This window comes from Bombina bombina, chromosome 4 (assembly GCF_027579735.1).
Source record: "Bombina bombina isolate aBomBom1 chromosome 4, aBomBom1.pri, whole genome shotgun sequence".
Classification (NCBI taxonomy): domain Eukaryota; kingdom Metazoa; phylum Chordata; class Amphibia; order Anura; family Bombinatoridae; genus Bombina; species Bombina bombina.
The window spans coordinates 147740431-147755186 of NC_069502.1; the positions used below are offsets into that span (position 1 = coordinate 147740431).

A 14756-nucleotide genomic window follows, 5' to 3' on the forward strand; every position below is an offset into this window, starting at 1 on the left:
GCTGGCCAACAGTCTCCTGAAAGAATTACTGCTCATTCTACTTGAGCTGTGGCTTCCACATGGCTTTTAAAAATGAGACTTCTGTTAAACAGATTTGTAATGCGGCGACTTGGTCTTCGTTTCATACTTTTTCCAAATTTTCCAAATTTGATACTTTTGCTTCTTCGGAGGCTATTTTTGGGAGAAAGGTTCTACAAGCAGTGGTGCCTTCCGTTTAAGGTCCCTGTCTTGCCCCTCCCTTCATCCGTGTCCTAAAGCTTTGGTATTGGTATCCCAGAAGTAAGGATGAATCCGTGGACTCGATACATCTTACAAGAGAAAACATAATTTATGCTTGCCTGATAAATTTATTTCTCTTGTGATGTATCGAGTCCACGGCCCGCCCTGTTTTTTAAGACAGGCATATATATTTTTATTTTTAAACTTTCAGTCACCACTGCACCCTATGGTTTCTCCTTTTTCTTCCTAGCCTTCGGTCGAATGACTGGGGTTGGAGCTAAGGGGGGAGCTTTATAGGCAGCTCTGCTGTGGGTGCTCTCTTTGCCACTTCCTGTAGGGGAGGAGAATATCCCACAAGTAAGGATGAATCCGTGGACTCGATACATAACAAGAGAAATAAATTTATCAGGTAAGCATAAATTCTGTTTTTTGTTTAGCATGGAAGTATCTCGGGTTCTGGAATGAGCAGAGGTCCACAACTGCTTTCTATCAGCGATCCACATTCCGGGTGTGGACAACTGATTCTTCAGCAGACAATCCAGGGATCCTCAGGTGGAGCTATTAGATGCATTAGCAGACACTTGGAGGTTCAACCTGTGGTTCCTTCCTTGTGTCCTAATCCTCCTCCTTCGAAGGAACGGTTACTTCATAATTTGAATTGTTTGGGCCTTGAAGTTCTATCTTCAAGCTACGAAGGATTTTAGACAGACAACTTCTTTCTTTGTTGTCTATTCTAGGAAGCGTAGAGGGCAGAAGGCCTCTTCCACTTCCTTATCTTTTTGGTTTAGGAGTATTATTCCCTCAGCATATGAGACTGCGGGACATAAGCCTCCTCAGAGGATTAAGGCTCATTCAACTAGAGTTTTGGCTTCCTTTTAGATCTTAAAGAATGAGGCCTCTATGGAGCAGATTTGTAGGGCAGCTTCCTGGTCCTCTTTACATAACTTTTCAAAAATTTTACAAGTTTGACGTTTTTGCTTCAGCTGAAGCAGCTTTTGGGAGAAATGTTTTGCAGGCTGTGGTGCCCTCAGAATAGGGTCCGCCTCTCTTTTATCATCCCGTTTCATTCAGTGTCCTCTGGAGCTTGGGTATATGTTTCCCACAAGTAAGGAATGAAGCCGTGGACACTCCTCATATTAAGAAGGAAAACATAAATTATGCTTATGAGATAATTTATTTTCCTTCTGTATAAAGATAGTCCACGGCCCCTGCCCGTGTTCTCCATTGGGCAGACCTAAATGTTAGTTTGTTCTTCTGGCACCCTTTATACCCTGATATTTCTCCTACTGTTCCTTTGTCAGAATGTTGGGATATGAGGGAAGTTGGGAAGGTATTTAAGCTCTCACTGAGAGGCTGACAACACTACTTAAAACTCTGGTCCCATTCCGAAGGGTACTACCCTCCATAAGGAACTACTCTGTATCTTCTGACACTTCTCTGCCAACCTCCTGTGATGAAAGGCAAAGAATGACTGGGATATGAGGGAAGTGGGGGAGGTATTTTGCCGCCTCCTGGCGGCCAGGTTCTGTATTTCCCACAAGTAAGGAATGAAGCCGTGGACTCTCCTCATACAGAAGGAAAGGAAATTATCTGTTAAGCATACTTTATTATTTTTTTTCTGTGCTGATTGTTAAGCAATAACGATTACATAGTTCAGATAGATGTTGCCCTATGACCCTTATGTCTCCCATATGATGATGTTCCGGCTATGCCACAGTTTTCTCCTTAAACATCCCAAGCCTCTATGACGTCACGTGCAGTGCCCTGCGGTTTCTCTCAATCTCCAGGGGGGGGGAGGTGTATTTGCATACAGAATCTGCAGCTCATGTATCCTCTACTGTATCTGTGGCTTAGTCTGTATTTCCTTTCCTCAGGGAAAATGCAAGAGGACATTTAAAGTTTTAGATAAGAGGGTATCTGCTCCACCTTTTGCTACAAGTGTTGTCCCTCTCCTAAGTCTGGTGAGGAGGATTCAGTAGTTTCTGAGGGGGAAATCTCAGACCTGGACAGTATAATTCCTTCATCTGATGCTGAAGTGGTCTCTTTCAGATGTATGCTCTAACGCCTCATGTACTATTAAAGGAGGTTTTAGCTTCTTGGATGACATAGATGTCATCGTCAACCCTTAGAAGTTTTATAAACTTTACCAGTTCTATGACTTTCCTTCCTTTGAGGAGGTCTTTCTAGACGTGCTATGGAGATTTTCCAGGAATAGGAGTAGCTTGGGATACCTTTCTCCCTGTGTCCTGTGTTTTATAGGTTTTTCCTGTCGCTGACTCCATTACAATGCACGGTGCCCTTAGTAGGAGGTTTCTACTATGGATCAGAGAACTTCTGTCCCTATGGAGGAGGGTAGCTTGACTTCACGGATCCATGGATAAGAAGTTTGAGGTTTAATTGTTCATTCTGAGCAATGTCTTGACTTGGTGTGCTAGTCCTTGGGGCATTGTTGCTGAAATCTTGATCTGCTGAGAAGCCTATCTGTGGCTTATTGGTACAGCCTAGGCTTCATAGTTCTGCAGTTGCAGGTTCAATATTTTATGTTTACTCCATATCCACTCTTCTGGCGTTTCCTTTCAAGTGTAAGACCTTGTTTGGACTTGGTCTGGAAGAATTATCTTCTGACTTTACTGGTGAAATTTTTTTTTTTCTAAGACACATCAAGAGAGTAAGACTAAAGGAAAGTTTTAGTTTTATTCTTTCTGCAGGGTCAGTCATGTCTTGTGGAATCCAACCAAACTTAGTCCAATCTCAGATTTCCTCGCAGGGGCAGATTTCTCTTTCTAGAGTATCTGCAATACAGGTATGATGTGAGGCATTCCTTGAACTGGGTTCAGGACCTTCCTCTCTGGGAGTGATAGTTCCAGTCCCAGTCTGGGATCGGGATCTTAGGTATTTACCTTGTTTCTTTGGTTCTGACCTTCAAGGTAGTAGCCATTCTACTTTGGTTCAAGAGGACCTGTTCATAACGAATATAGACCTGAGAGATGTATATTTATTGTTCCCTTGATTCAAGATCTTCTCAAGTTTTCTGAGTTTCATCATCCTAGAAAGACTTTTAAGTCTTCGGGTATTGCAAGGGTGCATTATTGGACAATATATGGTTCAGGCATCATCCTTCCTTCAAGCACATTCTCTTGCAAGATATTTTGTCCATTATTCTTTCCCATGGATGGGAAATGAATCGAGAGAACAGTTCCCTTGTTCCATCTACAAGGGTGATTTTTTTTTTAGGGCCCTCAATAGATTCTCTATCTAGGAGTAGATTTATAACCGAGGTCAGATTATCAAGAATTTATTCCTTTTCCTATCTCTGCAGTCTACTGTCCGGTCAACAGCAAGCTCTAGTCCAGTAGATAGCTTAACCATCCTGCAACCAGAGGGTTCTGAGTTTACATCTAGCTGCAGTTGATTTTCCTTCACTTTTCAGTGACATATGTATGGATGGAATTGATCTTTTTGCTATTCTCCATAAAATGGAGAACGTTTGGATCTGTCTCAGAGGATAGATCTAGATCTCGATAAGAGACTTTCTCCCGTAGTGGTTTTTCAGGATTATCTGTCTCAGGGCGTGTGCTCTGGAGACATTCCTGGGTGTTGTGACCCTGGACACCAGCCTGCTGGGCTTGGGAGCAGTCTGGGACTTGTTTGACACACAGAAGTGTCTGCTTTCCTCTTGAACATTTTGGAGTTGCGAGCGATTTACAATGCTCTGATGGCTTGGCCTCAGTCGTCCTTAGCTTGGTTCCAGTCTGACAAGATCACCTCAATAGCTTTCATTAATGACCAGGGAGGAACTCTGAGTTCCTTAGCCATGGAGGAGGTGACTTGGATTGTCAGTGGGTGGAGGCTCTCATTGCCTGTCTTTCATCCTCTTTCCAGGGGTGGACATTTGGGAATTGGACTTCTGAGCAGACAGATATTCATACCGGGGAGTGGGTTCTCCATCCGGAGCTGTTCTCCATGTAAACCCTTAAATAAGGGGTTCAGGAGTTGATTTCTGAGGGCGTTTCGGCAGAAAGCCAAGCTTCCTAGGCAGGGTTCAAGTGATCCGCAGACCGCCCTGATAGATGTTCTGGCGTTTTTTTTTTCTTGGAATTTCAGTCTTGCATATCTATTTCCTCCATTTTTGCTTTCCTTCCACGAATCCTTGCTCGTATCAAGCAGGAGAGGGCATCTGTGATTCTCATAGCTCCTGCGTGGCCTCGCAGGATCTGGTATGCAGACCTTGTGGAGATGTTGTCTCTTCCACCTTGGAGACTACCTCTGAGGAAGGACCTTCTACTTCAGGGTCCTTTCCTTCATCAAATCTTGTTTCTTTGAAGCTGACTGCTTGGAGATTGAACGCTTAATTTTGGCTAAGCGTGCGTTTTCGGAGTCGGTCATTGAGACCATGATTCAGGCTCGCAAGCCTGTTACTAGGATGATTTACCATAAGATATGGTGTAAATATCTTTATTGGTGTGAATCCAAGGGCTACTCTTGGAGTAGGGTCAAGATTCCTAGGAATTTGTCTTTTCTCCAGGAAGGTCTGGAGAAGGGTTTGTCAACAAGTACTCTGAAGGGTCCTATTTCTGCCTTGTCTATTTTGTTACATAAGCGTCTAACGGTTTTGCCAGATGTGCAATCCTTTTGTCAGGCACTGATCAAAATCAGGCCTTTGTTTAAGTCGGTTTCTCCTCTTTGGAGCCTTAACATTGTTGTTAAAGTTTTGCAGCAGACTCCGTTTGAGCCTATGCATTCTATAGATATTAAGTTATCTTGGAAGGTTTTGTTTCTTGTTGCTATTTCTTCTGCTCGGAGAGTCTCAGAACTCTCAGCTTTGTAGTATGATTCTCCTTATCTTCTCTTTCATGCTGATAAGTTGGTTCTTCATACTAAGTTAGGTTTCCATCCTAAAGTTGTTTTAGATAGAAATATTAATCAGGAAATTGTTGTTCCTTCTCTATGTTCTAATCCTCCTCCTTATAAGGAATGTTTGTTACACAATCTTGATGTTGTGCATGCTCTGAAGTTTTATCTACAGACGACTAAGCATTTTTGCCAGTCTTCTGCCCTGTTTGTTTGTTTCTCTGGGAAACGTAGAGGTAAAAGAACTACAGCTACTTCTCTTTCTTTCTGATTGAGAAGTATTATTCATTTGGCTTATGAGACTGTTGGACAGCAGCCTCCGGAGAGAATTGCAGCTCATTCCACTAGGGCTGTTTCTTCTTCTTGGGCTTTTAAAAATGAAGCTTCTGTGGAACAGATTTGCAAGGCTGCAACTTTGTCTTCTCTACATGTTTTTTCCAAATTTGATACTTTTGCTTCGGCTGAGGCTTCTTCTGGGAGAAAGGTTCTTCAAGCGGTGGTGCCTTCAGTTTAGGTTCTCTGTCTTGTCCCTCCCTAATTATCTGTTTCCTCTGGCTTGGATATTAATTCCCAACAGTAATTGATGATTCTGTGGACTCGCCATATCTTAGGAAAGAAAACAAAATTTATCCTTACATGATAAATGTCTTTCTTTCCGGATATGGTGGATCCATGGCCCGCCCTTTATTTTAAGACTGTTATTTTTAACTTTAACCTCAGAATACACCTTGTGTTATTCCTTTTTCTCTATTTTCCTTCAGGTCGAATGACTGGGAGTTGTGGGAAGGGAAGTGACATTTAGCAGCTTTGCTGGGTTGCTCTTTGCCTCCTCCTGCTAGCCAGGAGTGGTATTCCCAACAGTAATTGATTCTGTGGACTCACCATATCCGGAAAGAAAGAAATTTATCAGGTAAGCATACATTTTGTTTTTCTCCATTCCCCTTTGGTCGAATGACTGGGGGTTGTGGGTAAGGGAGTGATACTTAGCAGTTTAACTGTGGTGCTCTTTGCCTCCTCCTGCTGAGTAGGATGGGTATTCCCAACAGTAATTACTCAAGTCGTGGAATCACTATTTCCAGAAAGAAATACATTTATCAGGTAAACATAAATTTCTCTTACTTGGTGTATTCAGTCCACGGATTCATCCTTACTTGTGGGATATTCTCAATCCCTACAGGAAGTGGCAAAGAGAGCACACAGCAAAGCTGTCCATATAGCTCCCCTCAGGCTCCGCCCCCCCAGTCATTCTCTTTGCCGCTCTAACAAGTAGCAAAGGTGCTAGGGTCCCTTCTAGCGGTACTAAGACCACGGGGCATTGCAGTAGCACCTTACCTAGACGACATTTTAATACAGGCGTCGTCCTTTCACAGAGCCAAGGCTCATACAGACATCGTTCTGGCCTTTCTAAGGTCTCATGGGTGGAAGGTGAACGTAGAAAAGAGTTCTCTGTCCCCGCTCACAAGAGTTCCCTTTCTGGGAACATTAATAGACTCGGTAGATATGAAAATCTTTCTGACAGAGGTCAGGAAGTCAAAACTGTTGAATACTTGCCGAGTTCTTCATTCCATTCCTCGGCCTTCCGTGGCTCAGTGCATGGAAGTAATTGGTTTAATGGTTGCGGCAATGGACGTAGTCCCTTTCGCCCAAATCCATCTCAGACCACTGCAACTGTGCATGCTCAAACAGTGGAATGGAGATTACGCACATTTATCTCTGGAAATTCAAATGGACCAAACAACCAGAGACTCTCTTCTCTGGTGGTTGTCTCAAGATCACCTGTCTCAGGGAATGAGTTTCCGCAGACCGGAGTGGATCATTGTCACGACCGATGCCAGTCTGGTAGGCTGGGGCGCGGTCTGGAACTCCCTGAAGGCTCAGGGACTATGGTCTCGGGAAGAATCTCTTCTCCCGATAAACATTTTGGAGCTGAGAGCGATATTCAATACGCTCCAGGCGTGGCCTCAACTAGCAGAGGCCAAATTAATCAGATTTCAGTCGGACAACATCACGACTGTAGCGTACATCAATCATCAGGGGGGGAACAAAGAGTTCCCTAGCGATGAAGGAAGTATCCAAGATTATCAAATGGGTGGAGGATCACTCCTGCCATCTATCTGCAATTCACATCCCAGGAGTAGACAACTGGGAGGCGGATTTTCTAAGTCGTCAGACTTTCCATCCGGGGGAGTGGGAACTCCACCCGGAGGTTTTTGCCCAACTAACTCCGCTTTGGGGCATTCCAGAGTTGGATCTGATGGCGTCCCGTCAGAACACCAAACTTCCCCTTTACGCATCCAGATCCAGGGATCCCAAGGCGGCATTAATAGCGCCTTGGTCATTCAGTCTAGCTTATGTCTTTCCACCGTTTCCTCTTCTCCCTCGGCTAATAGCCAGAATCAAACAGGAGAAGGCTTCGGTAATTCTGATAGCGCCTGCGTGGCCATGCAGGACTTGGTATGCAGACCTAGTGGGCATGTTATCGGTCCCACCATGGAAACTGCCATCGAGACCTTCTAATCCAAGGGCCTTTCAAGCATCCAAATCTAGTTTCTCTGCAACTGACTTCTTGGAGATTGAACGCTTAATCCTAGCTAAGCGGGGTTTCTCTGAATCAGTTATAGATACTCTGATACAGGCCAGAAAGCCTGTCACCAGGAAAATTTACCATAAGATATGGCGGAAATATCTTTGTTGGTGTGAATCCAAGGGTTACTCGTGGAGTAAAGTTAGGATTCCAAGGATATTGTCTTTTCTCCAAGAAGGTTTGGAGAAAGGTCTGTCAGCTGGTTCCTTAAAGGGACAGATATCTGCTCTGTCCTGTTACACAAGCGTTTAGCAGCTGTACCAGACGTTCAGGCGTTTGCACAGGCCTTAGTTAGAATCAAACCTGTCTATAGACCTGTGTCTCCTCCATGGAGTCTAAATTTAGTTCTTTCAGTTCTTCAAGGGGTTCCGTTTGAACCTTTGCATTCCATAGATATCAAGTTATCTTGGAAAGTTTTGTTTTTAGTAGCTATTTCTTCTGCTCGAAGAGTTTCAGAACTATCTGCTTTACAGTGTGATTCACCCTATCTGGTGTTCCATGCAGATAAGGTTGTTTTGCGTACTAAACCTGGTTTCCTTCCGAAGGTGGTTTCTAATAAGAATATTAACCAGGAAATCATTGTTCCTTCTCTGTGTCCAGTTTCTAAGACGGAACGACTGTTGCACAATCTTGATGTGGTTCGTGCTTTAAAGTTCTATTTAAAAGCAACTAAAGATTTCAGATAAACATCATCCTTGTTTGTTGTGTATTCTGGTAAGAGGAGAGGTCAGAAAGCGACTGCTACCTCTCTTTCATTCTGGCTGAAAAGCATCATCCGATTGGCTTATGAGACTGCTGGTAAGCAGCCTCCTGAATGAATTACAGCTCATTCCACCAGAGCTGTGGCTTCCACATGGGCTTTCAAGAATGAGGCTTCTGTTGATCAGATTTGTAAGGCAGCGACTTGGTCTTCACTGCATACATTCGCCAAATTTTACAAATTCGATACTTTTGCTTCTTCGGAGGCTATTTGTGGGAGAAAGGTTTTACAAGCAGTGGTGCCTTCCGTTTAGGTTACCTGACTTGTTCCCACCCTTCATCCGTGTCCTATTGCTTTGGTATTGGTATCCCACAAGTAAGGATGAATCCGTGGACTGAATACACCAAGTAAGAGAAAACAGAATTTATGCTTACCTGATAAATTACTTTCTCTTACAGGTGTATTCAGTCCACGGCCCACCCTGATATTTAAGTCAGGTTCAAATTTAATTTACAATAACTACAGTCACCACTGCACCCTATGGTTCTCCTTTTTCTCCTAACCGTCGGTCGAATGACTGGGGGGGCGGAGCCTGAGGGGAGCTATATGGACAGCTTTGCTGTGTGCTCTCTTTGCCACTTCCTGTAGGGATTGAGAATATCCCACAAGTAAGGATGAATCCGTGGACTGAATACACCTGTAAGAGAAAGTAATTTTTCAGGTAAGCATAAATTCTGTTTTTGTTTTTTATTCACTTTGTTATGTAGGCTATAACCACTGCTAATTATTTAGGGTGAATGGCCTGTGTTTAAACCAATTGTTTCGTTTGGAATAAATAAAATATGCTGATTTTATGTTTATTTTAGGTGATTGAGACTGAAAAACAAGTTAAGCCTTTCAGAGAACTAATTAATACAGAGGAAGGGCGCACTGTTAAGTATGAGCAAAAGATTGATGAGTGGCAGGTATGTATAACGGTATAGTGTGCCACATCTTGAGATGCACCAGATTTTAAGGCCATCCATGCTTGTTTGTGCTCATAGATTTGATTGTACTTAAAATTTGGGGTAGACACTGTCTTTTAGTGATTATGTTTAATATTTAAGCTTTTTATAAATAATTTAGTTCTGAAAAGTAAGTTGCTAACATGTTTACAAGTTTTTGAATCCTTTAAAGTTAATTAATTTAGCTTAATTATAGTGCATATGTTTAGAAACATATATTAAAGTAATGAAATTGACTTCATTATAAATAAATTCAGCTCTATTATGAAGTTATAAATGTATGGCAAAATATATACACACAATACAGACCACAGTAGCCCTCGCACTCAGAGAACACCAGCCGAACATCTGATAAGTTAGTTTATTGAAAACATTAACTTTATTTCGTTACTGAAATATTACTGTGTCTTTCAGTTTTTTGATATTGCTGAACCCATATATAAGGAGCTCTTTTAATCTGACCTAAAACATAAAAAAAAAGTTATAATTTTAAATTTGAGTTGTACATACTTTATCTCTCTATCTGTATATTTCACTATCTGTTACAAACCGTACTCCCCTACCCTTCTTACAGGTAAAAGTAAATAAAGCTGAGGAGAAGTTTAGAACAATACAGGAACAACTTGAAAATATACTTCAAGAGGCGCAGGCACTGAAGCCCCAGGTTCTTTCTCTAAAAGAGGATGTGCAGAAAAAGAAGAACACCTACAATGGATCTGAGGTACTGCTTTTAACGTTCTCAATGTTTTTATTTCTTCTAATCTTTGGGGATATAAAAACAATTTCAGGGCACCAGGTTTCCAAGAAATTACAGGGTCTGCCAGCTACAGGGGCATCATATGACTTTTTATGTAATTGAATATTTGACTGTGTGTTTTTTTTCTTTCCTAAGACATGGAGAGTCCATAACATCATCAATTACTAGTGGGAATATCACTCCTGACCAGCAGGAGGAGGCAAAGCGCACCACAGCAAAGCTGTTAAGTGTCACTCCCCTACCCATAATCCCCAGTCATTTTCTTTGGCTCTGTCAATGGAGGAGGTGAAGCTTCGGTGTCTGAAGAAAATTGGATTTCCTTTGCTACAAGCAAGATTTTTTGGGTCTAGCCGTAGTCCACGTTAATCTCTTCAGTAGTGTAGTGGTGGCTTTAAAGCAGTTAGGAACTTGTAAGGCCTTGCTTCATTTTCCTAACATTTTGCTTCCCTAGTATTGAAAGCCAGAGTAGGTTTACTCTATTCTTTCTTTTTCTACAGGTCTCTTTAAGGAGTATGTGTCCTTTCACGCCTTGTAAGCTGTCCTGCCTGACAGCTAGATGTGCAGGGTAAATGCTTTTGTCTTCTGGGGCTGGGAGACTTGCACTGAAAGTGTTAAGGAGACTCTCTGCACTTTACTTTGGGAATAAAATCCTCCATAGAGGATTATTTATAGGCAGTGGGCAAGCACTTAATTTGTATGTGGGTTAAGAGACTAAGGGGGTTAATCTCCTTCATGTGCCGAAGGAGTTAACCCTCTATTGGTGGCTCAGACATTAATTTTATTTAGTCTTTTAACTTGGCATCTATCTCAAGTACGGCTCTTTTATTTGTCTGCTTTTGCCGGCTATGAAGCTAGCTGTGTTGCCTTTCAATCCTCCTCAAGGCCATCAGTGGCCCGGTACATGGAGGTAATCGGGCTCATGGTATCCACTATAGATGTCATTCCATTCGCCAGATTCTATCTCCGGCCTCTTCAGCTGTGCATGCTGAGGCAGTGGAACGGCGATCATTCGGACCTGTCCCAACTGATCTCTCTGGACAACGGGTCAAGTGAGTCTCTCTCTTGGTGGCTCCGTCCATATCAGCTGTCCCAGGGGACATCCCTTCCTCAGACCATCTTGGGAGATTGTGACTACGGACGCGAGTCTCTCAGGTTGGGGAGCGGTTTGGGGTACCAGGAAGGCACAGGGCAGGTGGAATCGGATGGAGTCTCTTCTCCCGATCAACATCCTGGAACTTTGGGCGATCTTCAACGGTTTGGAGGCTTGGCCTCTCCTGGGTTCGTCCAAGTTCATCAGATTCCAGTGGGACAACATTACCTCGCTGGCTTACATCAACCATCGGGGGGAACGAGAAGCTCCCTAGCCGTGTAGGAAGTATCTCGGATTCTGGAGTGGGCGGAGGCCCACGAATGCTCGCTATCAGCGATCCACATCCCGGGTGTGTACAACTGGGAAGCTGACTTTCTCAGGAGACATTTGTTTCATCCGGGGGAATGGTCTCTTCATGCCGAAGTGTTTGTGGTGATTTACAACAGTTGGGGGACTCCGGAGATCGATCTCATGGCGTCCAGACTCAAATTCAAGCTACCCAGATACGGGTCGCGGTCCAGGGATCACTAGACAGAACTGATAGATGCTTTAACAATGCCTTGGGGATTCAACCTAGTGTACATATTTCCACCGTTATCACTTCTACCCCGTGTAGTGGCACGCATCAAATAGGAACAAGTGTCAACTATTCTGATTGCTCCATTGTGGCCGCGGAGGACGTGGTTTGCGGATCTTGTGGGGATGTCTTCGTCTCCTCCATGGAGGTTGCCCTTTCGCAGAGATCTGCTGGTACACTGCCCCTTTGTGCATTAGAATCTAGATTCTCTGAGGCTGACTGCGTGGAGATTGAACGCTTAGTCTTAGCCAAAAGAGGATTTTCTGAGAGGGTGATTGATACTCTCATTTAAGCCAGAAAGCCGTTCACCCGTCGCATCTATCATAAGGTGTGGAGGACCTACTTACTCTAGTGTAAAACTTGTGGATATTCCTGGCATAAGGTCAGGGTATCCAGGATTCTTTCCTTCCTCCAGTACGGTTTGGAGAAGGGACTTGCTGCCAGTTCCTTAATGGGACAGATTTCGACTCTTATCTGTGCTGTTACACAAGAAGCTCACTGAGCTCCCTGATATTCAGTGTTTTGTTCAGGCTTTGTCCAGGATCAGGCCTGTGTTTAGACAGTCTGCTCCTCCTTGGAGTTTGAATTTGGTTCTGAAGGTTTTGCAGGGTACTCCGTTCGAGCCTATGCATTCTCTTGACATTAAGATTGTCTTGGAAGGTTCTTTTTTCTAGCGGCCTTGCAATGTGAGCCTCCTTACCTGGTTTTCTATGCAGATAAGGCTGTCATTCGCACTGGTCTGGGATTTCTTAGGTTGTGTCTGATCGCAACATTAATCAGGAAATTGTGGTTCCATCCTTGTGTCCTAATCCTTCTTCTTCTAAGGCAGTGATTTTTAACCTTTTTTTTGCCGTGGCACACTTTTTTATATTAAAAAATCCTGTGTCACACCACCATCCCAAAATTTTAAAAAATCACACATTGTAGCCTAATACAGTGTATATATGTGTGTATGTATGTATGTATGTATGTATATATATATATATATATATATATATATATATATATATATATACATATATATATATATATATACATATATATATATATATATATATATATATATATATATATATATATATATATATATATATATATACACACACATATATATATACACACACACATACTGTATCTATTGTGCTGTTATGCCATGCCTCCTACAAACTATACGTGAAATATTGACATTCATTCACAAACAATCATAATGATTGTCTGTGAATGAATGTCAATATGTCATGGTTGTGCCTGATAAGCCTGTCACATACCTCCCAATATTTCAAAATTTGAAAGAGGGACACCCCTGCACAGGGAGTAAAAAACAAGCAAACTTTAAAAAAATGTGTCACACTGTTGTCAGTCTGCCACGGCACACTAGTGTGCCATGGCACACTGGTTGAAAAACACTGTTCTAAGGAACAGTTACTTCATAACTTGGATGTGGTACGAGCTTTAAAATTTTATCTTCAGGCTATGAGGGATTTCAGACAAACTTCAGCTTTGTTGTCTATTCGGGGAAGCGCAAGGGGCAGAAGGCTTCTTCTACTTCCCTATCCTTTTGGCTGAGGAGCATGATTCGCTTGGCTTATGAGACTGCGGGACATAAGCCTCCTCAGAGGATTACGGCTCACTCAACTAGAGCTGTGGCTTCTTCTTGGGCTTTTAAGAATGAGGCCTCTAGGGAGCAGATTTGTAAGTCAGCTACCTGGTCCTCGGTGAGATGGGTTAATAAACTATGGGGGTAAAAGCTATTGAGTCTAAAAGAAGTAATCTCAAAAACTTCAAATGTAGGTAAATTCTTGGAAGGATAAGACTCTTAAGCGCTACTGCTTAATTACCCGATATGGAAAGATAGACTTACTATGTAATTTGAATCAATAAATTCTGTTTATTTTGAACAAAATATAGATACAAACAGATCTAAAAGTTTGAAATAAAAATATAGTCTAAATCACTGTTAGTTAAAACAAATATTTAAAACAGATAGTTAAAACAAATATGTTGGCCAACCTAAAAACATGAGTCGGATGAATCAATATAATATGCTATAATCTCATAGATGTATTGAATAAGCAAGTTAATATATTTATATATGTCTGGATATATTTGAGCCTAGGTAAAGATTGCAGATATTATTTGTGGATCTGATGTGGCACAATTTATGATACAATAAAGTATTCACAAAGAATGTTTAGTGATATTTATTTCAGTGTAAAAATAAAAACATACAAACAATTTTCATCCATAGTATCAGCCTTAAACGTATAAATGATTACATAAAATAATTTAGTAAAATACTGAAAAGATGAAAGTCTTTTTGTAGAGAACCCAAGCAGTATACTGCTTAAGCTGGTAAGTGTTAAAAGAGTGGAAGTCTTTATTGCGGCAATTGTATGCTCGACAATGAACTGCTTATTAAGCTTCGCTGTTATGTCCTACGTAAATGTTTATGTGGGGGTGTGTCACTAGGCAAGTTTTTGGAGTCAGCAAAAGTAAAGTTATAGAGTACTGCTTTGTGATTGGCGTGATCCGCTTTTTACATGAACTTTCTTAATGTACTCACAGTTACAGGTGTCTTTAGCGTTTTTTTCTGTTCGTCTATCTCTGTTGTTTTGATTTTCGTGTTGTCCCTTTTTTTGAGTGCCTTTTGTCTACACTGTGTGTTCGTGGTGGAGTGAATGCTGGAATAGTTGCAATGGTGTGTGGTTACTGTTACCACTCCTAAATCTTCCAAATAGCAGGGAGTTAGCTCCGTACTCTCTTTGTTTCAGAGTACTTCCCTTTGCAGGTGTCAGCAGGTTCCTTCTTGCTGGCTATTAAGTGTGCTTCTGTTGTTTCTTGGCGGTCCGAAAAAAAGGACTAAGTAGTTTGCGGTTTATTTGTGGAAACGCTTAATGTTCCTTTCAAGCGTTATGTTTGTAGATCAGATCAGATGTTGGCTTTGCGGTCCACTACAAAAGTGAACTTGTGGAAA

The 14756-nt window shown here is 42.1% G+C and overlaps 1 protein-coding gene across 1 annotated transcript in view; it reads left to right on the top strand.

Annotated features, from left to right (window-relative positions):
* The window catches only part of SMC6 (structural maintenance of chromosomes 6), an 869177-nt gene that overhangs the window by 344775 nt on the left and 509646 nt on the right, over positions 1–14756 (top strand). Inside the window, 2 exon segments of the mRNA XM_053711237.1 lie at positions 9221–9319; positions 9933–10079. Coding sequence (XP_053567212.1) covers positions 9221–9319; positions 9933–10079 — 246 coding nt within the window.